Consider the following 23,028-nt stretch of genomic DNA (forward strand, 5'->3'; position numbering starts at 1 on the left):
TTATAAAAGCAGAAGTCCAGTGTTCTTGGCCATCACGTGCCCCTTCCCTGGATCATATGTTCATGCAAGCTCTGCACATTGAACAATGCGAGGAGAGACTGCAGATACGTGCTTGCAAGTACTCAGCAAGCTGCCTCTGCCCAACGCCAGGAGTGGGGGGTCTCCTCAGAGACACCAGCTTCATGCTGGGAGTCCTCCTCTTCCTGACATTTCGCTCAGATCCCTAGAGAATAGTTTTGTGGCTTTACCTCAGGGACAGACATACCCACTGCTCCCTTTCCCATGGGGTAGTGGGGGCTATGGAAAAGGGAAGGAAGGACTCACACAGTTTGCCAGTCCATTGCCCCATAGTCTGATCCTCCTCATTCTTTATCTACCAGTCCTGGGTGTGATTTCATCCTGAAACATGGTCCCCACCTCTTGTGCATGGCTTGTTAACTTTCCAGTGATGGGTGGATCTTTCCCCTGGTACCTCAGTGCCACAGCCACTCTTTATGTAGACTTGGCTGATGGGCTTCAGCTATTGGGTGTGATGCAAAGTGAATGGACTTTGGAGTCACCCTGACTAGGGTCCTTTCCAGGTCCAGTCACTTACTGTTTTTGTTGTTATTGTTTGTTTGTTTCTCAGTAAGTTGCTTGCTCCCTCTGAGCCCTTATTTCCTTGCCTCCAGTCAGGTGAGATTGCATATCTATGAGTTGTGGGAAGAGCTGAGGTCATGCATGGCAGGTGCCTGCCACTGTACCTGCCACACTGGAAATCTATGAGTCCTCCTTTTTATCTCCCCCGTCCCATGTATCTTTCGTTTGCTGCCCTCTCTTCTCTCCAGCTTCTAATTCCTATCATCTTGTGCAGGGCTTTCATTTCCTTCCTCACAGAGTCAAGATGAGGCTCCAATACTACTAGCCTGTAAGCTCTAGCACAGCGGGCGCCAACCTCTCGGACCACCAGTGGTCCACAGAGCACCAGTTGGCGACTGCTGCTCTACAACACTCCCCAAATAATCCCAATAAAAGGGCAAAATGCCACATTTCCCTTTGCCAGTACCAGATGATTCCGTGACAAATTTATTATGCGCGACCTTTAAAATCTAAACTCCTGCACTCCCCCGTGCGCCTATTCAGGGAAGCACGAGGATGGGTGTGGTGTGTTCTGTTGAACATGTGTTTGTGGAAATGACAATGACACTGCATTGGTGACCAGGCCAGTGGAAGCTAAACAAATGTATTGGTAACGTGTAATGAGAGCTGCAAAAGGAAAGCAGCCGCTCTGGGTGTGTGGTGCCCCTAATTTCTAGAGGTCAGGCAGCAAACACAGAGCTTCCTGCGGACTGCTTCTTCTCTGGGGCTCTGCACTCAGCCACCCCAGCTTTGGCGAATCTCCCAAAGGGGGTGGACTTCTGTGCTGCTGCTTCCACTGCTCTGGCCCTGCATTGTTCTCCAGGTTAAGCTCTTGGCTCAGAAACAGCCAATCTTCCCAGGGTAAAGGTGGTGTGTCGTGGATTTCCACTGCCTCTCCTCGTTACCTGAGGTTGCTTTCTTGTGGGGTTTTTTGTTTGTTTGTTTTTTGGTGTGTTTTTTTTTGTTTGTTCGTTTTTAATTTCAGAGAGGGTGAGAGAGAAAGGTAGAAACATCAGTGATGAGAGAGAATCAATGATTGGCTGTCTCCTGCACTCCCCACACTGGGGAGTCGAGCCCACAACCCAGGTCCATGCCCTGACCTGGAATTGAATGGTGACCTTCTGGTTCACAGGTTGATGCTCAGCCACTGAGTCCTGCTGCCTGAGCAGGTTGCCTTTTTAGTATGTATCCGGGTGGTTCTTTCTGACAAAAGAGAGCTGAGAGCTCCCCTGGACCAAGCTCTGTCTGGCTCCATTGCAGGCCAGCCCTTTGTGAATCCCGATGGAAGCCCTGCCATCTACAACCCCCCCGCCAGTCAGCAGCCCCTGCGCGGCGCCGTGGTGGGGCCGGCCCAGCAGCAGCCCCGGCAGCAGCCCTCTCCGCAGCCGCAGCAGCAGGTGCAGCCCCCGCAGCCGCCCATGGCGGGCCCGCTGGTCACTCAGGTGAGGAGCTGGTTGGAAGGCAGGGGGGTGCGGTCCAAGACAGAGACTGCGGTATTCAATATTCTCCTCCATCCTCTCCTAAGTCAGACCTGGCAGCCTGGGTCCTTCGTTGCAGGGCAACAGGTTCTCACCTGGATCCTTAAATATAGATAGAAATGATGTCCCATCCAATGACTTAACCTGGGGAGGACATGGGACTAGGGAGAATGCATGGAGAGTTTTTTCTTAGGTCCAGATGCTGCTTTTATGTATCACGGAGCCTTTATTGGGAACGGAACTTACATTCCCACCCAGGCCTTGGTATCCCTGGCTCACCCATTCCCAACACAGAACAAGTGTGCATGTCTGCAGAGAGTCAGTATTGCAATTTTAAATCAATGGGAAGAAGAGAAACCAGTTAATTTCTAGGTGGCCTGGCTGTTCCCACAAGCCTTAGAGACACAGAGCTGCCCTCCATTGCCTCATGTGACAACATGAAACCTGAGGGGTTCAGGTAGTTTGTGGGAGCAGACCTCCTTTTAAGTATTTTTTTTCCTTACTTCTGAGTCCCTGGAGGTGGTAGATTTATTTGGCAAATCTCCCTGAAGGTGTAGATTTCTTTATTGCATCTTAAACTGCTCTGCTTACATTATTATCTGGCTTAACCAGATGGCTCAAAAACAGTCAAATCTTTGCATGGGGGAAGGTTCTGGGCAATAGTTTAGACCCAGAGGATCTAACCAACAGCATGAAAACGTAGCAGCACCTTCTGCCACGAATGTTCCCGCTGAGCAGACAAGCCTGCCTCAAGCTGGCTGCCTCTGGCCTGCGTGGATCTCACTGTCCCTGGTGGCCGGCTCCTCCCCCCTTCCCCCTCACCCCCCAGAGTGCACGGAGCCAAGAGGACCTAGGTGGAAGTGTGGGGGGCAGGGAGGGTGGTAAGCTCCATATGACAGCCTTCGATGGGATTTCAACCCTCATGCTTCCTTGTTACCTAATCAACTTCTTTCTTTCCACAGTCTGTCCCGGGGCTGCAGGCTTCCTCCCAGTCAGTGCAATATCCGGCAGTTTCTTTTCCTCCCCAGCATCTCCTGCCTGTGTCTCCAACACAGCAGTTCCCCATGGTAGGACTTACATGTGTCTGACTTCCCCGCTTGTGTTCTCTTGGTTTTACCATGTTCCTGTGTAGGGCTGGCTGATGCCGGGTGGGTACCCTGGGCTGACTATGACTGTGTGTGTGTGTGTGTGTGTGTGTGTGTGTGTGTGTGTCTCATTCCATCCTGGAATGTTCAAAACCCTGGTTTTCTTTTTGTCATCTGTCCCACGTTGAGTGCTTCTGCAATCTGGTACCTTTTAAAGAGTTTACCAGCTAAGAGAAATTGAATGCATTCAGAATCAGAAGTCCATAGAAACATATCAACTTGGTATGAGGGTTTGGAAATACCTAAAAGTCAGTGTTGAGATAGTTAACCATCATCATCCTAAGCCCCTTAGATAGATGTTCCTCTCACACTCCCATCCCCCAACTTCCACTTCACGTTCCCTCCATGTACTAGGTCCTTGTGGACAATTACAGTGAATATCGCCACTAAACCTCATGCCAGGCCAGTGAGGGAAGACTCCCTGATAAACAAATGGGGTCCCACCCAGCCTGTTGGTGATGCCAGTCCTGGTTCCTTCTTTGCAGCCGCCATGGGTGACCATGACCATGGGTCCTTCGTCCTCTCCACAGAGACAGGTCCAGTGGTTACTGCTGGGAAAACCAGCTGACCCTTCAGGACAGAACACCAAGCCCTCCTTATCTCAGCATTATTCCAAGGAGCCCAAGCCCTTAATGAAAAAAAAAATAGTTTTCACTGAAAGAGGGAGATTTAGGTCAAATTGTTTGCCATCCTGTTCCTTGGGATGATTAAATCTGATTTCTCTTGTTCTGGACCCAAAATATTTTATTATTTTTCAATGTGTACTGCCTGCTTCTCCCCCAGTGACAAGCATGTGGCCTGTGTCTGCCTCTCCCAGTACTAAGCTGATCTTGCTGATTTCCTCCTTAATCTCTATATCTTGCAGAGAGAAGACATGGCAACACAGTTCGGTCAGATGACCCTGAGTAGGCAATCCTCAGGCGAGACCCCTGAGCCCCCATCCGGCCCTGTCTACCCACCATCCCTCATGCCACAGCCTAACCAACAGCCCAGCTATGTCATTGCCTCCACGGGCCAACAGCTCCCCACAGGCGGGTTCTCAGGCTCTGGACCTTCCATCTCTCAACAAGTCCTCCAGGCCCCTCCCTCCCCACAGGGATTTGTGCAACAGCCTCCACCTGCACAGGTGAGCGTGCTTTTTCTCACACCTGTGACCTGTATGTAGTTGATCTGTAGCGCACTTGGACCCCTGTCTTTCCATGTGGAGTGTCACCAGTTCCTTCTGGTCCAGATGTGTATTCCCCACCTGCAGGGCTTGCTCTGTCCTTGTGCAAAGCCTTGGGGCTCAGAAAGGAAGATCAGTGAAACCCAAATGCCATGATACAGTGGGGAAACATCTGTTTTCCAGACCCTGCTAGTACAGAGGCCACGGGAGGCAGTCCCTTCCCTGCAGCGCCCTGCTCACTGGCTTGGCCAGGAAGGAAAAGCCTTGGGCAAGAAGGAAGCCTGCTCCAGTGGGGTGCTGATTGTTCTCTTGCTGCTGCTCTGGAAATCCGTTCTTTTCCCTTATTTAAAAAAATTTTTTTTAATTGAGAATCATTGATTGGCTGCCTCCTGCGTGCCCCATACTGGGGATAGAGCCCACAACCCGAACATTTGCCCTGACCAGGAATCAAGCCATGACCTACTGACTCATAGGTTGATGCTCAACCACTGAGCCATGCTGGCCAAGCTCATTCTTTCCCTTCTTGTGGATTCAAAGAATTTTCTGGAGCAAACCAAATGCTCCAGGCAGGAGCTCCTCGGTAACATAAAGGAGGAAGCTAAGCCAGCAGCCACTGTCCCTCCCTCTCTCCAGGGGGAAGTTGAGCTCACTGGTACTCGCATAAGTAGCCATTAATCATATTTAATTGACTGGAGCATGTGTGACGCCACGGATCACTGATTTTTACTGTCTTCTCCAAGACTGATGATGTGTTACTCTTCACCACCAAACATCTCGGGGGCTCTCCTGAGTGTCCCTTGCAGAATATTGCAAGTGATTACTGTCAAGATGTAAAATGCAGAGAGGCATTTGCTGGTTCATTTTCAAGGCACACACATCTCAAGCAAATTCCATCCTAATTATGAAATATTGTATTAGATGAGCTGCTTTAAGTAAGGTGTCAACTTCTTATCAGTTGTTTCATCACCATTATATCTTGAATAAATAATTTTCTTTTCAAGCCATGCAAAACCCTCTACCATGAAATAATTTTTAACTCAGATGTTCATTTTATTTAATATAGTTTGTCTCCAGTTGCCTTCTCGGGGATATCTTTTTGCTAATAGGATTTACGAAGATGTGTAAGACAATTTTAAGTTATAGGAGAAAAGGCTTCATTATTGTATTAATTATTTTGCTAATAAATACTTTATAGTAATTTCCCCAATAATTATGCTTAAAATAGCATAGAAGTGTTCTTATCCATTTCTGCTGTTGAAGAAATGGAAAAATATTTACTTAAAAGATTTTTTAAAAGTCCTTCCTCCATGAAGGAATTTCTGTTAGTGGACAGCCAGAGCAAAGATAGCTCAGAGCCTCTGGTATGTCTGCAACAGAAGTTATTTATTCCCCTTTTAATAGACTTAAAAATAGAAAGAGGAATGGGGTAAACAAAACAAAACAGGTGTTCATTATTCATGATCAGTTTGGACATCCATGAATTTCTGTTTTAGAAGAAATAAAGGTGAAAGTATAGGTTATAACCCATAGTGATTTTAAATGATTTTAAGTAAACATTTTAAAATTGATTACTCAACTATGAACAATGAAAAGAACTCTTAAGATATAGTCCATGGGCAGACATGGAAACACACTAAACTTATGCTGAGAATGATCTTTTTAATACCTTGAAGGTCTGTTTCATTTTTATAAAACACAAAATTTCAGTCTTTTAAAACAACCACCATGACTAGGTCAGCAGTTTGAACAGGACTTGGCAGGGATAGCTCTTCTCTCTGCACATGGCATTGGCTGGGGCGACGTGCTTGGGGCTGGAACATCCAGATGGCCTCACCCCCATGCCTAGAACGTTGGGGTAGCCTGTTGACTGTGGTGCCTCTGCTCACCCCAGGATCTTCTCCAGCTGGGTAGCCTGAATTCTAGTTTTGGTGCCTGGGCTCTCCTCCCACAAAAGTGGAAGCTGCAAGTCTTCTTAAGGAGTCTTCAGAGTCATCATTTCTGCCTCGTGGGGCAGCTCAGATTCAAGGGCGTGGGGAATTGATTTCCACTCTCCATGGGATGGTAGCATGTACACCTGCCCAGGCTTGGAGAAGATTTTGATGGCTGTGTTTATAATCTCCTACAAGGATGTCATAAGATGACAATATACTTTAGGTTTAAAAACTTTACTTAATGTACAGTTGTCATTCCCTGTTTTTCCCTTCCTCCCACAGTTGCCCATCTATTACTACCCATCTGGTCAGTACCCTACCTCAACCACACAGCAGTACCGGCCCATGGCCTCAGCTCAGTACAGTGCTCAGAGAGGCCAGCAGATGCCGCAGACAGCACAGCCAGCAGGTACGTGAAATGTGTCTCCCATCTCCTCCTCTCACCCACTTACCTTTGCACGTAAATCTCAGCTGTCCCCTCTGGAGGAATATTCAAGTGCAGCGATTTACACCAGCTCATTCCCCTTTCCTGGGGAAGATGATGGGGCATTAGATTAACTCTATGTGGGAGATAATAGGTACCAGAAGGTGAAGCCCACATCACTCCGCATCCCAGGCATGCATGCTAAGCGCAGTCTCCATCAACTAGTTGGGAATCCTCTTAGTTTATTTTGAAGCAGAGAGACAACCATACCTCTCTCTTTCTAGTGCAGACCTTTTTATTCCCGCCCGCCCGCCCCCCCCCCCCCCAATTTCAACCTCAAGAGAATTCTTCCCCAGTTCCTAAGGCTAGGGGACCACGTGAGGTTGTGGGAACTCTGTCCTACAAAGCCCTGTTGTTAGAAGAAGCCACTGACATTGCAGCCCGTGTCCCGGTGCAACTCTGACTCCACGGCTCACTGTCCCGAGGGCCACCCGCCTCCGGCCGAGCTCGGCAGCCACTGTGCAGTGGGAAGGGGGGCCGATGCACTGTACGAGAGTGAGTAGCAGGTCTCACAGTGAACCGGTCTCTTTCCCTACTGTGTCACACTCCTAACGGGATGCCGGTGCCCAGACAGCAGCAGCCGCCTGGCAGGGCTGGGGGACTGGTGCTGGGGGGAGGGGTCCGTCCCTCCTGCTGACCACACCGCAAAGCTCACTGTCATGCTGAAGACCAGACCGCCGGACTGGGGAGCCTGCCCGCCTTCCGTAAGTAGGTTCTGTTAGAGCAGTGCCCCACCCCCAGGGCTGCTCACCCATGCCTGCTCCATCGTCTGTCACTGATTTCTGCACTGAATGTATGTATACAATAGCTACAGATGTATGTGTGTGAGAGAAATAGAAGATGTACCACTATTATAAGCTATGACAAAAAGTAGTCCTTGCTGAGGATCGATACCAGTAACACCCCCCGACACACACACAACGTTCATGCTGACACTGGCAGCATTTTGTCAGATTGGAGCAGTGATGACGTTCCTCTGTGTTTGGGAGAGCTATGGGGTCTTCAGGTCACCTTGTGGCCATTTAAAGGCTGTGGGAGAGGAATTAGAGAAACATGTAGCATCCAACCAGTCGCTGTCTTGTGTCAACACTGTGTCAGTTTGGGAAGCATTGGCTGTTGACCTCGGAATTGACGTTACCCCTTTTCAGTAATAAGGAAACGAACGGTTTCAAAAAGTTAGTTGTTTTGAAAAAGAGCATTGGGTGCAATTTTCTCTGTTGGAAACAGTTACTATCTGTCATCTGGTGGTAACTGTGTTATCCATTTCTATATAGACTACAGTAATGTGTTGTTTTGCATTCTGCACTATCTTATTTTCTTTGGCGAATGTGTATCAAAGAATTACCTTATTCATAATTTTTTAGCTATTGGTTTAAAGGCCATGGTGAAGGTTCCTAATGCCTTCAGGAGGGGAAAGGTGGATTCCGCTAATTATACAAATATTTTTGAATTTTGTTTCTTGCCATGGTGCAACTGAAACAGATATTTCAGTCTTGTGTTAGAGTGTAGTTGATGTATAGGAATGTGGTTATAAATGTTCTGGAATCCATGAACCCTGTAATTTCTGGGTCCATGGGAGGGGCCGAGGAAGGTGGATGGATGTGTTAACTGGGCAGCAGACTCAGGTTAAGAACAAGCCTCAGGTTTCCTCACGAGTGTCCACATAAGAACGTGTGAGCTCATTATGAGAGAGAGAGAGAGAGAGAGAGAGAGAGAGAGAGAGAGAGAGAGAGAGAGAGAGAGAGAGAGAGAGAGAGAGAGAGAGAGAGGAGAGAGAGAGAAAGAGAATGAATGAATTTAGGGACGCAGAAGCCACCCTCCCCATCTCAGAGAGCACTAACTAGCCTCAACCATGTTCCATGGCAGCCTGAGGGCTTTGACTGGTCCCGGGCTCCCACCTCACCATGGAAATGCCACCCCCTGAGAGAATGACACTGCCATTAGAAGAATGCCTTGGGAGCAGTATCGTGCTTGAAATAGAAGCAAGTGCTTTAGGTAGGAAGGAAGTGAGTGGCAGTGCATGTGATCTTGTGGGAGATTGGGGAGGTGAGAAAAGAGAAATGATACATGAACAGTGCTTTCTCTTAGGGAAACATCAGTACACACACATGGACTGAGACCTTTGAGCAGCTAGTTCTTGTGGTCACCACAGGTGACAGCAGACCTAAAATCCAATGCCGTTCCCACTGCCGTGTTGAATTTGCTGAAGGTTTGGGAAGGCAGATGATGTCAAGTGACCTCACTGAGAATCACCTCTGCTAATAAAATCCAGGACCCCACTCATGCAGTGTCTTATGACATTCATGGAGGCTCCTGGTCCTACAGGTGGCGGCCCTTTTGCTGATTCAGTGACACTGTCAGGCTTTCAGAAAGGGACGTGGCAGAGTAGTTTGGGGGAGCAGCTCTTTGTCAACGGGCTATCTCCTAGAGGACGTAGCCTCTCTGAATAACTATAAAAACATTATTTCTTGAAGGAGCTCAAAGACAGGCCTTCTCTATCTTTAAGTTAACCTTGAACTGGTGTTGGCATGGCACATCCAGTGCCCTGCCTCACTCTTCCTCCTGTCTCTTACAGTTTTATTTCCTGGATCTGACTCTCTTCCATCTTCTACTGCAGTGGTTTCCCAAACTTTTGACATATGTGTACCCCTTCTATAATTTTTGTAACGCTGAGTACCCCTTGTCAAAAAAAAAAAAAATTGATGTATTAGGCGCAACTCAGCACAGTGCAGTGCATATCCCCACCAAACTCTGGTGCAATGCGTACCCCCATCAAACTCTGGTACTGACACCAGCTTGTAGTATAGCAAATCCAGCTCTCATGTGATTAAGCATTAGAATGAGACAAGGTTATGTCAGCTGAAACCAAATGAGATTTTAATCCTAATTTGCTTCTTGGCATCATTCTTAATCTGTTTAATTATAGTAATTTCAGGGACACTTTTCTATTATTAGTTACTACATGTTTCTAAAGCCTGAACAGTATCCACAGTGGGATTTTAGAAAGCGAATGGGATGTTCCGTAATTGATAAAAAAGGACACTTAAGTGACACTTAGGCCCATTGAAGGGTCATAAGAGCCTTTGATGGATGATTTTGAACCCTTTGCTCTGCGAATGGGTGATCAAGGTGCTAAGCATGTGGCAGGAGCAGCTTATGTTGGTGATGATTATAAATAAAGACCATTGAATGTTAAAAATTTTGAGAAATTAAGTAGCAGGCTTGCAAAATGATATTTGAACTTTGTAGCTACCTATGTGAGGAAAAGCAAAACCTTTATATGTCTCTTTTACTTAGCACCTATGTCACCATGCTTTTACTTTTTTATAGGATGTTTAGGATGTTTATTAAAGCTGGGGACAGTGAAACAAGGGCCTAGGAAGGGAACTGAGCCCAGGTTGGACTGCTTTGGCTCATTAAGTCAGAGAAAAGGAGGCCTCGGGAACAGAGTCAGGGGTTAGCCCGGGCTGAGCTGCTGCTACTCACTGTTTTTACTCTTAATCAATAACATCTTTGAGGCCACAGAAATGTTAGTAACAATTATATACAACATGAGATCAAGATCTCTTATGGGCTAGTTGCTGTACTTAGTGTTTATCAACATTGCAATGTTTACTCCCCACCACAAATTTATCAGGGAAATGCAGCTGTTAGCACTCCTGCCTTACAGACAGGAAAACTGTGGCGCGGAGAGGTGAAATGGGTTACTCTGGGTCACAAGGTTGGGTTGAAAGGAACAGCCAGGTGTTCATTAACCACTTCATGGTAACAACTTAAGCACAGTTACAGGTTCTGTCTTTATTGGTGGCATAGATGATCACATAGAAACGTGCATGTAGGAGCTAAATAACTAGTGCTCTGTTACAGAAGCAGATTTCAATTATTCAAATGCACACGTTGGCTTAAGAACAGAACCTATCAGGAGCCTGCACTTTTGCTTCCCCATGCACCATGCGCTTCCACATGACTTCCCAGAACTGGACAACAGCAGATGGCAGAGAGTGGCTGAAACATTTATGCATAAATTACACATTGGAAAGGGCAGGGGGAATTCCTATAAGGAATTCACTTAAAATGAAATATATGTAGCGTCATTTTTGGCTCTCCAAAATCTTGGACATATCCTAAAAGGAACAAAAATGTGCTTGTAAGGTCCTATATGCATTGACAAATGGACTTTGGGGGATGATAAATCGTGGTTTGGTATCAGAATAATCCTGGAATCATAAAATGAATTACGAAGTGTTTCTCTTCTCATTTTTAAAAATGTATCTCTATTGTTGCAAGTATTACAGATGTCCCCTTTCCTCCCCCATTGACCCCTTCTAGCCCACACCCCAGGCCTTCCCCACACTATTGTCTGTGTGTATGGGTTATGCATGTTCCTTGGTTAACCAGTCTCCTATGTTTTGAAAGAAATTGTGTAAACTTGATGATACAATGTTTGATAGATTATTCCAGTTAAACCATCTGTGCTCAGATTTTTAGAAACATTATTGTTTACTTTATATTTGAAGATAATTTCCAGAGCTTTTTAATTATGAATTCAATTAATTATGATTATAGAACTACTCAGACTATCTCATCTTTGCTGACTTTTGGTGGTAGCTTGTGGTAATTGAAGAAATGTCCATTTCATCCAAGTTGTTAGCAGGACGCATTATCCTTTTAATAGCTACAGGTTATGTTGTGATACTCTGTTTCATTCTTGATACTGGTAACTTTTAAATTCTCAGCAGGACGCATTATCCTTTTAATAGCTACAGGTTATGTTGTGATACTCTGTTTCATTCTTGATACTGGTAACTTTTAAATTCTCATTTTATTTTTATCAGTCTTGCTAGCTTTATCAATTTTATTGATATTTGCAAAGGACTAGCTATTTGTTTCATTGGTTGTTTCTATTGTTTAACTATTTCAATTTTGTTGATTTCTGCATTTACCTTTATTCTTTTCTTTCTTCTGCTCACTTTAGGTTTTGTCCTACTTTTTGTAGTTTCTGGAGATTGTTAGATTATTGATTTGAAAACTGTTTTCTAATGTAAGCATTTAGTGCTATGAGTTTCCTTTTCAGCTGTTTTAGCTGTGTCCACAAAAAAATGAAATACTATACATATGAATATGCTATGCACTTTTAATTTTTTTGAGCTTTCCTTTTGGAACTATGGTTTATGTAGAGATGTATTGTGTGTTTAGAGATTTTTCGTTAGTCAGGGAACACATTCTTATTGTTGAAGTTGGCTTATCTTGGTGAATGTTTCATGGTATTCTGCTGTTGTTGTGTGGAACATTCTATACAGTGAAATCCTAATCATATTTTGTTGTTCAGAACTTATGTACTTTTGCTTATTTTCTATTTACTAGTTTTAGTTTTATCAGTTGCTTAGAGGTACATGTTCATGACTCCAACTATAAGTCCTAAAATGAATGTCAAGGCAAAAGTTGTCCCCAGTATCCTCAGAGACCAGGATGGGAGTTATTCAGAGCATGCTATTATTTGGGTTTCATTCCCTAAAATAACTTATAAACATTCCATAGAAATAGTCTATAAGGCAAAGGCTCTCTGCACATATATAGCTGATCTATAAGTTCCTACAAGTTGCTGCCTATATCTTACTTGCCAAGCTTTTAATACTGCTGCTTAATGTCGGGTAATATTACTTTAGGTTTAAACAGACAATCCAATAGCTCTGCTTTCCTAAGAGACCATCATCTTAAGTATAATGAAAACAGAATAAAAAGAGAAGATAGCTGCAGAACAGGAAGGGCAAAAAAACACAGAACTTGGATGAATTTCAGTTAGATGAACTTATATCTGTAGTAAATAATTTGGTGTGGATTCTGAAAACTGTAAAGATGCCTCTAACATCTCCTTTTTAAAACCCCCCCTTCTCCAACCCATCTGCTGAATGAGTCATTTGGGGTAAAAGCCAGTTTTATTGAACATTTTTCATGAAAATGTTTTACTTTTCAAAGTATAGTTCATAAAGAAATCATGAAAAGGTCATCTTAACAATGCATCATATTGCAAAATCTCACGTGGCTTCTGCCAGGTTTCTTTAAGCATGTGGACTTGAATCTCTTGCAGGAGACAATGGTGAGGTCTTTAGAAATTTTTGAGCTTCAACAGAAGTCTCCCTTGGACTTGCTGTTACACTCTGTCCAACAGCCAGTATGAGACCTGAATAGTAGAAATGGAACAGGAGTTTAATCACTCAGTTTTGCAAAATGAGGAAACTGAAGGCCAGCCTCCCGCCAACATGGAATAGCAGCAGGCTCGCTCAAGCTGACAGAGTCTGACCTGGGAGGTTGGGCGCTTGACTGTGAACTCAGTACCATCTCACATGTGGGTTGTAAGGAGAGCACAGAAAGAGAAGTGAAACGATCCAGGAAACTTGGATCTATGTTATCATCTTCCCAACCCCACCCCCGCCCTTCATTAGAGAGAAATTGGAACTTCACCATCATCTTCCCCTAACCTGACAGAGAAGATGGAAATAAGCCGTCCACCAGGCTTTCTGTGGTCTAGTTGATCAGAGAGAAGAATGATAGGTGAGATAAAGATTGCAAATTTATGTAAAAGAAAGAAAGGCATACAGAGGGATGGGGAGGGGAGAGTAGATCCTGGTGGTTTTACGGTACTTTGCTAACTCATGATAGGATAACAGCATGATCCAAGAGTCATTCTGAGACACACTCTGACCATTAGGATAGAGATTGCCTTGACTCAAACCTTCATTCTAATCCCTGATAACCAGTTGTGTGTTCCTCAAGGAAGAAATACAGAGTTTGAGGGGGGTTGTCTGCCTGTCGAAATACAAACTATACATTTGATATGTCTGTTCCTCTCTGGGACAAAAGTCCAAAGTGCCTTTTGTCTTGATAGGTAGAACAATTCAACTCTAGGCCCCCCAAAGAATCCTAACAGAGCTTGTAAATGCTATGCCCACCTTCTCATGTGGTGTGTATATGTGCCTTCCAGGATCTTGTTCCATGCCTATTTTGATGTGGTAATTGTGGGGTGCATTCTGAGATTCTGCATTGCTAGCACACTCACTGGTGATGCTCATGCTGCTGGTCTACCATCCTAAGAACAACGTGACAGCACGTTTTTAGCCAGGACTGACCTGTCTGTATAAGCCATTGCAAAAGAAAAGCACCACCCAGTTACTCTTTTACTTGACATTATTTGTAGTTTAGGCACAAATCTAGTAATTTATAGTCATCACATATGATTTTATGAATTGTAGCTAGTAAACACTTAGAATTAATGTGTTAATGTTTACAAATCCAAGTTATGAGTTAGAAAAGAAGCACAGCATGGTTCTGCTACATAGCAAATACTCATAAGTGTTGAAAGAATGAATAATATGTGTACTTATTTTCATGTTGGCATGCCTAGGGAATGTCTGTGAGAGAAAGAGAATGTAAGGATTTCAAAGGCTAATTGGAAACCTCTCAGCCATTCAATTCAAACATAAATTTTAGAGCAAAACGGCAGTTAAATGTTGTGAAATCAAGGAGTTAGACAGCCAGCCAAACAAACCAATTCATATCAGTAAGTGAATAAAGACCTTTTTCAAAGTTCAAATGCCCAAAGAATATGTCCTAGAACCTTTGGGCCACTTTCAGGGGTGCAGCAGGTTTGGTACCATGGGCTTAGCAATCTTGGACTTTCTGTAAATGTAATGTAATAATGCTGCTTTTACAACTCATTTTAGGTGACTAGTTTTGAAAGTGTTCCGGTGGCAGTGAATAACCAGGACCTGACCACCTTCTTATCTTCCCCCCTCCTTCTCCTTTCACCCCCTGCCCCCTGCATTCACTAGGTCTTTCCTTCTTGATGTTCCTTTCCTTCTAGAGCAGTGGTTCTCAACCTTTCTAATGCCATGACCCTTTAACACAGTTCCTTATGCTGTGGTGACCCCCAACCATAACATTATTTTTGTTGCTATTTCATAACTAATTTTGCTAATGATAATGAATTGTAATGTAAATATCTGTTTTCACCACCACATGAGGAACTGTATTAAAGGGTCGCAGCATTAGGAAGGTTGAGAACCACTGTTCTAGATGCATAATAAAGGAATGGACTGGGGGTGTCTCTGGCAGGAAGTGTATAATGAGCTATGAAATGTGTATAAGTGTATAATGAGCTATGAAATGTGTATATCTGAAATAGGCCAAAGCCCCAGTTCCTTTCCCGACGGGTCTGCATACAAGTTCAATAGATAAGAACACGTTTAGCTTTCATTGTTTTTGCCTTGGGGTGGGATATTTTTGTGCTATTAGCAGCGCCTAGTGAGAAGAGAGATTATTACCTCTTCAGTGTCCTGAAACATACTTGGAGTGGGTCAAAATGTACCTCAATAGAGTATAAATTAGTTTAAGCAGAGCAGCTGCGCAAAGTGGAGGGCAAATTCTGGAGTGGTAGCTTGACGTGTTAAGCAGTCAGTGCCAACAGAATTGAGAGAGGTTTTATGTTAAGAAACCTTCTCTCTCTCTTTGTCCATATGATACCTCTCGCCTTGACTGTCTCCTGCCTTTGGGGTCAGCTGGAGACGGGGAGAGGGAGCTCCACAGCTAATGAAAGAATTTGGAATACCAGTGTGACCCATCAGAGATTAATACATAGACAGAGGGCTTTTATCTTAAATTGTCATTCCCAAATGTGATTATTTTCATGCAGACTTAATTGTGTAAGCATTCCACATGTTCTTTTCCTACATTTTAATATTCAAAGGCTTGTTAACATATATTTTTGAGAAAAAAATGTGTTGCCACTAGCCACTGAGGGAAGTAACCCCAACATCTTCCCACTCGAAAGCCCTGAAGAGGTCGTTTGCACTCTGGGATGTCGCTAACAGCGGCGGGTAAATTAGCTGAGAGTTACATGAGGATTTAATTGTCTCGTTTCTGCTAACATCAGTGGGAGTCACGTGGAGAAGCCCGTGTGGAACATGCTGTTCTGAAAATACTTGTCTAGAAAAGGTTTCTATGGAAATGCTCATGTTTCTTTCATTAATTGGTCTAATGATTCCATTTATGGAAATGGGAATGAAAAGTATTAAACTGCGATTATGGGAAAGTTAACATTATTAGGAGCAATAATAGGAATCTTGCTATTTTTAAGCCTGGAAATCAAACAAGTTCCCAAGCCAATAGACAAGGCGAGGTTCCCTCTGTCCCCCGGGAAGTTACAAGAAAAGGGATTTATCAGGCGCGTATGGAGAGGCTGCTTTCTAGCACTCCGCATTTGATGTCACTTCTGGTGTTTGCCTTTTTGTTACGTAGTTAAGCACTGCTGGCCCGGTTAGGGCTCCTACTTTTCTGTGAAGATAGGAAGTATGGCAGATCATAGCATTACCCTATTTTCTTTGTTCTATGCAACAGAAAGTAGAGAGCAGTAGCAAACAGAGATGGTAAGAAAAGAAAGGGGATAAGATCCACATAAGAATTCTTGTTTTTGAAAACTCTAACCTTCCTGTTTTTCTAAGAAGGAATCTGAATACTTTAGAAAAAAAAAAGCTAAAGAACCCAAACACTTTGTCCCAAGTGTCAGGTTTACCTAATGATTTAGGGCCGTGGTCGGCAAACTGCGGCTCGGTAGCCACATGCCGCTCTTTGGCCCCTTGAGTGTGGCTCTTCCACAAAATATCACGGCCTGGGCGAGTCTAAAGGGGCCAAAGAGCTGCATGTGGCTCTCGAGCCGCAGTTTGCTGACCACTGATTTAGGGGAACTAAATTAAGAAAAGCTTAAGAATTTTGTTTTCTCCCTTTTCCGCCCCCATCTTCCTTTTATTTCTTGTTCATTTTATTCAAAAGTCCTGCTGTCAGTTGTCACCTGGTTCTGAGTGATCCCCTTTTTGTAATCTCTCATAGTCTCCATTTCCACCCCATTCTCAAATCTGTTTTCTTGTTTTCTGCCTTTAGTGACTCTATACAAGTTTTCTAAACTTTTTTTTTCTTTTCCTTTCTCCTAATATTAAACAGGCTTTTCACTCCAAACTCTGGGTGTTTTCCACATCATGTTTTAGTAGTTGTCTGCATTGTCCCTTTATCAGTCTCATTTCTTTCCACTCATCACATTCCTCTGCATTATGAGACAGGACACTATTCTTCCAGAGACATTCAAAATCTAACACTCAGGTGCTTGCAAAGAGCGTACAGAATTTCCCCCGCCATCAGACACAGAGCACAAAGAGTACTGTCTGTTTCTCTCCCGCTCACCTCGCTGTGCTGGGAGCCAGCAGGTAGTTAGCTCTCGGGATTTGGGATTTCACTTAGAGAGCTGTAGTGATAAAAGAGGGAAGGGCATGTTGAACGATTGAACTTGGAAAGAAAGATAAAAGTCACAAGACACAGTGGCATCCACAGGAAGACAGTTAGGCGTTCAGCTGGTGTTTAAATTGGTCATTTCCAAGGGGTTCGTGATTGCTTAAAATATCACTGTTCCAATTTTGAATGGAAAGCGATTTGCAAATCAGCAACTGGCAGGGATACTAGCCCTGAAGCGACTAGTCTGATAAGCTTGTTCTTTAAAACGATACCGTCTTTACATGTAGCTACTTTCTGCAGGGACACAATTGGAACCCCGCCAAACCTCCACCCTAGCTTGCCTTTTCCCCAAAAAAGCAGCAGCAGAACAAAATCTGAGTCAGCCCCGCCATGTCTAAAATGCCAAGGGCCCTCTGTCCAAATGAGAGCGACGTAACGGTTCTGGAGCCAAGCAGCTGGGACTAGAACCCAGGAAGGCTACAGGGTTTTGTGAGTGCCTGGTAGAGTTAGTATAATTCCTTTAACCCACAGTGACGCACAGGCTTGCACGTCGGGTCACTAATTGATCCGGGTGTTATAGCAGACTCTTTTTGCACACGTTCTTTCAGTGATACACGTTAGCGATGTGCACAAGCTGTCGCACTTACACTGCTGTCCAAATCCCTGAACCTGTGCCCCCCCTCCACCCCCTCTGATTTCATCCAGGTGAGCCTCCCAGGCTGCAGAGATCTTGCTGCCCTTCCAGGCCTCCCACCAACCCCTAATTGCCTGCTGACATGTCCCCAATTCCCCCTCCACTTCCTTGGAGGCTCCCTGAGACTCATTAAAACCGCATCTTTAAGGTTCTCTCAGATGTTCTTACTCTGTTGCTTTTGGTTTTTTATTTTTGCAGTAGGGCCAGCACCATCACACTTATTATGAGCTATTGTGGGTTATAACTGTTTCAAGAATAAAAAACTAAATGGCAGAAAGAGGGGCTAGAGTAGAGGCCAGAAAGGCAGGATGCTGTAATGGAGTATGTGTATTGTAAAACTGGGCAGTAGGATCTTTCGGGCTTAGCTCCAAGTAAGTTTGCGTGGATTTTTTCCCCCACAAGGAAACAATTTATAAACAAATATCGCTCTAATCACCCCTCTATGCAAGTACGGTGTTAACCAGAGTGGGGGGTATTCCATTACAGAAGTCCGAGTGCTCTTGAGTGAATCTTGATGGAGTCCTTGATTTCCCCAATTAGGAGCAACTAGATCTATCTGGTGGGAAAGGCTTCGCTTTTACTGGGGAGGTGAGTCAAAGAACAACCCGAGGACAAAAACTAAATCAGAGAGAAAAGCTCCTGCCATAGCTAAAACTAAGGCATCAATTAGAAGAGAAGACAGTCCTAATGTTAATTTTGTTGCTTTAATAGTGTGTGTGCATATAACTTTTTATAAATTGTGAAAACAACAATTGTTTTCAACAGTACTGACAGTAATTTTTTAACACAAAAACTACCACAACAATGAATTCTACTCTTGCTTCTTTTTTTTCTGCCTTTGAGCTTGTTTATGCATGTTACAGATACATACCTGATTGGAATCATAGATCATGCCACATGCTTATAAATGCATTTTTATCTATTCAAAAATCCTCATTATAATTGATTCTGTCAACATTTGTGTGACACTATTTTTTGAGAAGTGAAACTGCATTTGCAGATGGCATGCATGCTTACCTAAAATTTTCAAGAACAGTCTATAAAAGTACTAGTACTAATAAGTGGATTTAACAGTGTTGCAGAGTGTAACATACAGGAATTGTATTTTTTATAGACTGGCAGCAAATATACATGGAAAATTTTAAATGTCAATTTGTAATCATATGTGACACAATTTTTATAGCAACAATTAATCACCCCACTCCCAACCTCGTACACCCAGGGAGGCCTAACACATTGCCTCGGTCATGTGGGACCCCTCCAACCAGTGCCTCGGAGAGAAACAGCAATTACAACATAAAATGTCTCTCAGTTTAGTCCTTGTGCTCCTGGTTTCCTCTCTATGAAGAAAGCAAATATTCTTGAACTCAACTCCCCAGTAAAAGCTGAGCCTTTCCCACCAGGAGGAGGGAACTAGGGCTTTCAAATCTCTCATTTATCTCCTTTAACTTCTATACTCAACACATATTTCTCATTCTTATTGGCTTTGCTGCTGCTTTTCCCACACAGGGACAACTCTACAGAACTTCAGGGTACGTTTTCCTCCTCCCGTCAACCATTTTAGACTCTTTAATTTTCCATTGTTAAAAATGACACCGGGCAAGGAGCTCACACTCTGAGTTAAGCTCTACCTCCAGAGCCTCTGAATAGACCACACAAAGGAGGTGGTTTCCCTGACAACAGGCATGTGGGGAAAATCCCAGGGAAGCATTTGCTCCCTGCCTCCTTCCCTAGTGCCCCTTGCACTGCTGGCTGCCAGGCATGGAAGCTACACTTGAGATGAGAGCCAGAGTGCTCTTGATCAGGTGAGCCATGGGCTGTGAGACCCCCTGCCCACCCTTTACTCTCTTTCCCGTTAATGAAACAGTTCATTTCTGAAATGGGCATGTTCTCACTGTTGCCTTGAGCTTTTCTAAACATTCAAATAGAAAGGGAAATGGGGCTTTAAGAAGTTCATGTGTGTGTGAATGTGATTGTCCACATGAACTAAAATTAAATGACTACTAACACTTACTTTTACATGTATTCTTGGTCTCTGGAATGTGTATAAAAGGTATTTTTTAAACCCTGGCAGGATACAATGTATTGTTGGATAACTCCTGTAAAAATTAATGTAGTACTTGGCAGACAGAACATATGACAGAGTGATTTAGTGTGCTGCTAAGTAAGTCCCCGTGAGCTCAAACACTTAAAAATAGACATGTGCATTTATAGAAGGTGAAGCTAAGCAATCTAATTTCAGGGACTTCACTCAGCAAGTATGTGGAAGTCACTGATGCGATTTAAGCCCTAAGCTCTCCCTGCACCCCTGGAGATCAATAAACCTGTAGCAGGGAATCCAAAGCCTCAACCACTTCTAACCCACTTTCTCCCTCTTAACCATGATAGAGAACATGTGCATACAGTCGTTGATTTCTAAGTTATTCCATGGCTGAGCTTGTTGGTTGCTGAAGGACATTGAGCGAATGGAGGCTACCTCTTCTTCCTGGTCATCAGGCCACCTATTCACTTCAGAACATCAGGAATTTAAAAATCCACTCATAGATTTACCTTTTCTACTGTTACAAATAGAGAATGAGTCTCTGCCCTTGTGCTGTAAACAATCGAAATTCATTTTTTTTTGCAGTTCAAGATGCTAGAAGTCCAAGACCAAAATTGTGGGTGAGTTCACTTTCTCCCCAGTCCTCTCTCCTTGGCTTTAAGAGCCTACCCATGCTTTTTAAACATAAGGGAAGGAAGAGAGATATTAAGTGCAGAAGGCCAGTGTGCTTTGCCAACGCATTCTTATCATGTTGTCGGCCAACCCTGGCACTTGAGATTGTTTTCCCACAACATGGAGTCAACCAGAACACAAACAAAAGTTCTCCCAACTTTGTTCCTTCCCATTTTGAACCACTTGGTGCTGCAGGAATCACATCATACACTAAGCAAGTAGGTGGACTAGACAGAGGTGGGAGAAAGTAGGTATACAGTTGTATGTAAAACAGTTTATTCTTGCATTATTATCTATAATTAATAGATATTTTCTATGTAAATGTACTTTTGCCCTAGCCTGTATTAAGCATCACATTGTACCTGGGAGAGTGTTTATAAATAGAAATGAAAAACCTAGGGAGGACAGGCCCAGATTTATTCAACAGCCAATGAAAAACTTTTTCTTTTCTGATTTTTAAAAAATATATTTTTATTGATTTCACAAAGGGAGGGTGAGGGAGAGAGATATATTCACAAAGGGAGGGTGAGGGAGAGAGATATAGAAGTATCAATGATGAGAATCACTGACCAGCTGCCCCCTGCACGCCCTGTCCTGGGGATGAAGTTCACAACTCGGACATGTGCCCTTGACCAGAATTGAACTTGGAACCTTTCAGTCCACAGACCAATGCTGTATCCACTGAGCCAAACTGGCTAGGGCTCCCCCCATTTCTTGTGCTTGTTGTTGGTCTGTGATGATAGTAATGGACTATAAATTATGTGGGCTGGTGATTCCAGCTCTCAGCAACCAGGGAGCTCTCTGTTGGGTCTCTGATACTGTCCTGGAGACTGGCAACATGAATTCTGTACATTCGCCTGGTAATGGCGGCCAGCACTTCTATGGTGACAGCTGCCGCCTGGCTCTTTCTGCTAGATCTGTGGTGGCAGCCTCGGTTGGTTTTGGTGGCTGGGAGAGTCTCCGGGGAAGCCAGAGCCTCTTGACATCTCCACAGGTGACTTTATTTGGGGAGCTCACAGGAGCAGAAGTAGGAAAAGAAACCATCAGGGAGCCTGATGTCTTAAGACTCCAGGTGAACCTCCTTACTTCATCAGAACTACCTTACATACCTGGATGAATGTGGGGGCATCGTGAAAGCCCCTGGAAACTCTTAAAGACTTTGTGAAAGACCCCAACACAGAACCATGGGGGTTGGACCCTTCCTTTGGAAAGGTAGTGATGTATCATAATGCACTCTTGTGGCTCCTAAATTGTTGTTTCTAGAGAGATGTTCCACCTGTGTTACCAAGGAGAGGGGAGCATAAAGGTTGGTAGTTCATTCCATCAGGGCTCATACCTGGTTTGTGTTCACCCCTGGTCAGGGGTCTTGCAGAAAGTAACTGATCGGTGTTTGTCTCTCTCTCTCTCTCTCTCTCTCTGTCTGTCCTCAGGTGAGTAATAAATAAATAAATAATGCAGATATCTAGATTTCCCTGAATTGCTGAGGGCTGTGATTGCAGTGTGTATTAGATGCATTTCTCCAGTATCTTCAAAGAGGTGTTTTGTTTTGCTTTAAACTAAGTATAACTCATTGTAATACTCAGATCAGCTTTCCCAAAATGCATCCTCAAGCAATTAATATGCCATTGGTATTTAAGAATGCTGGCCTAAAGCTAATCACTTTAAGAATTCTTTTTGTTTTCTCCCGTGTTCTAAAGAATCCCTGGGGGGCAGAAGACCATCAGGGTCAAATTGAAGGTACATTTCCTTTCATATTTTTAAAGGTATCTATGTTGTCAGGAATACCATCTGATACAACAGATGTTGGCTTTCTGTGTGGTTAGGGATGTGTTCAAAGATGATTAAGATTAGGAGGTGGCTAAGGAATTAAATGTAGGCAAGGCACATGAAAAAGATGACACCTGGCCAGCGCTTTTGACTATTTGTAAAGACAAAGCTACTTGTAGGGCCTCTGCACTTTACCGTCTTCCTTCTTTATATATTAATCTCACTCGCATGAAGGCAGGGACTTCCTACTGGAAAATAACCTTTCTGCACCTCTTCCTCTCTGAGTCTTGATGCCCATGAAGGTGTCCCACTGAGGCTGTCGGCAAAGCTGGTGTTCTACTGTTTCCCTCTGAGCATATTAAAATATGCTCTTTAGAAACATGATCTGAGTGGAATGAAGAACCAGTGTGATTCTTTATTATTCAAAATGACAGACAGTGGAAGCTAAGATATGGTGGAGATACCCACAATACCTTGTTATGGTGATGCTCTTAGGGAAGGGCACTATGTGGAGAGTGGGGTGCTGGAAATATTAGCAAAAAAGAAGTTTGTTCAGGGTATGTAGCATGAGTTCTGTTTCAACACAGGTTTAATTCCCAAGTAAAAGCAGAACACTGATTTTGCAGCCAGACATTGATTAATTAAGGAAATGTTTAAGTAGCCCCTACTAAATTAGCCCAAGCAGAAATCCCATAATATCTGGAGACAAAGACCTAGTGTCATCCTTCACTGAAGCCATTGGTACCACCCATTTA

At 43.9% G+C, this 23,028-nt stretch overlaps 1 protein-coding gene across 10 annotated transcripts in view; it reads left to right on the forward strand.

The window, feature by feature from the left end:
- The window catches only part of ARPP21 (cAMP regulated phosphoprotein 21), a 103,193-nt gene that overhangs the window by 49,819 nt on the left and 30,346 nt on the right, over positions 1-23,028 (forward strand). For all 10 annotated transcript variants that reach the window (XR_014796645.1, XR_014796646.1, XR_014796647.1 and 7 more), the window contains 4 exons: positions 1,879-2,060; positions 3,059-3,163; positions 4,107-4,367; positions 6,620-6,746. Coding sequence is in view for 7 of the 10 variants with exons in the window: in XM_084902225.1 (XP_084758351.1) it covers positions 1,879-2,060; positions 3,059-3,163; positions 4,107-4,367; positions 6,620-6,746 (675 nt within the window). In the remaining 3 variants the exon portion in view is untranslated. The remainder of the gene's footprint in view (positions 1-1,878; positions 2,061-3,058; positions 3,164-4,106; positions 4,368-6,619; positions 6,747-23,028) is intronic.

Source organism: Pipistrellus hanaki (assembly GCF_964339955.1).
Source record: "Pipistrellus hanaki genome assembly, chromosome: 13".
NCBI classification, from domain to species: domain Eukaryota; kingdom Metazoa; phylum Chordata; class Mammalia; order Chiroptera; family Vespertilionidae; genus Pipistrellus; species Pipistrellus hanaki.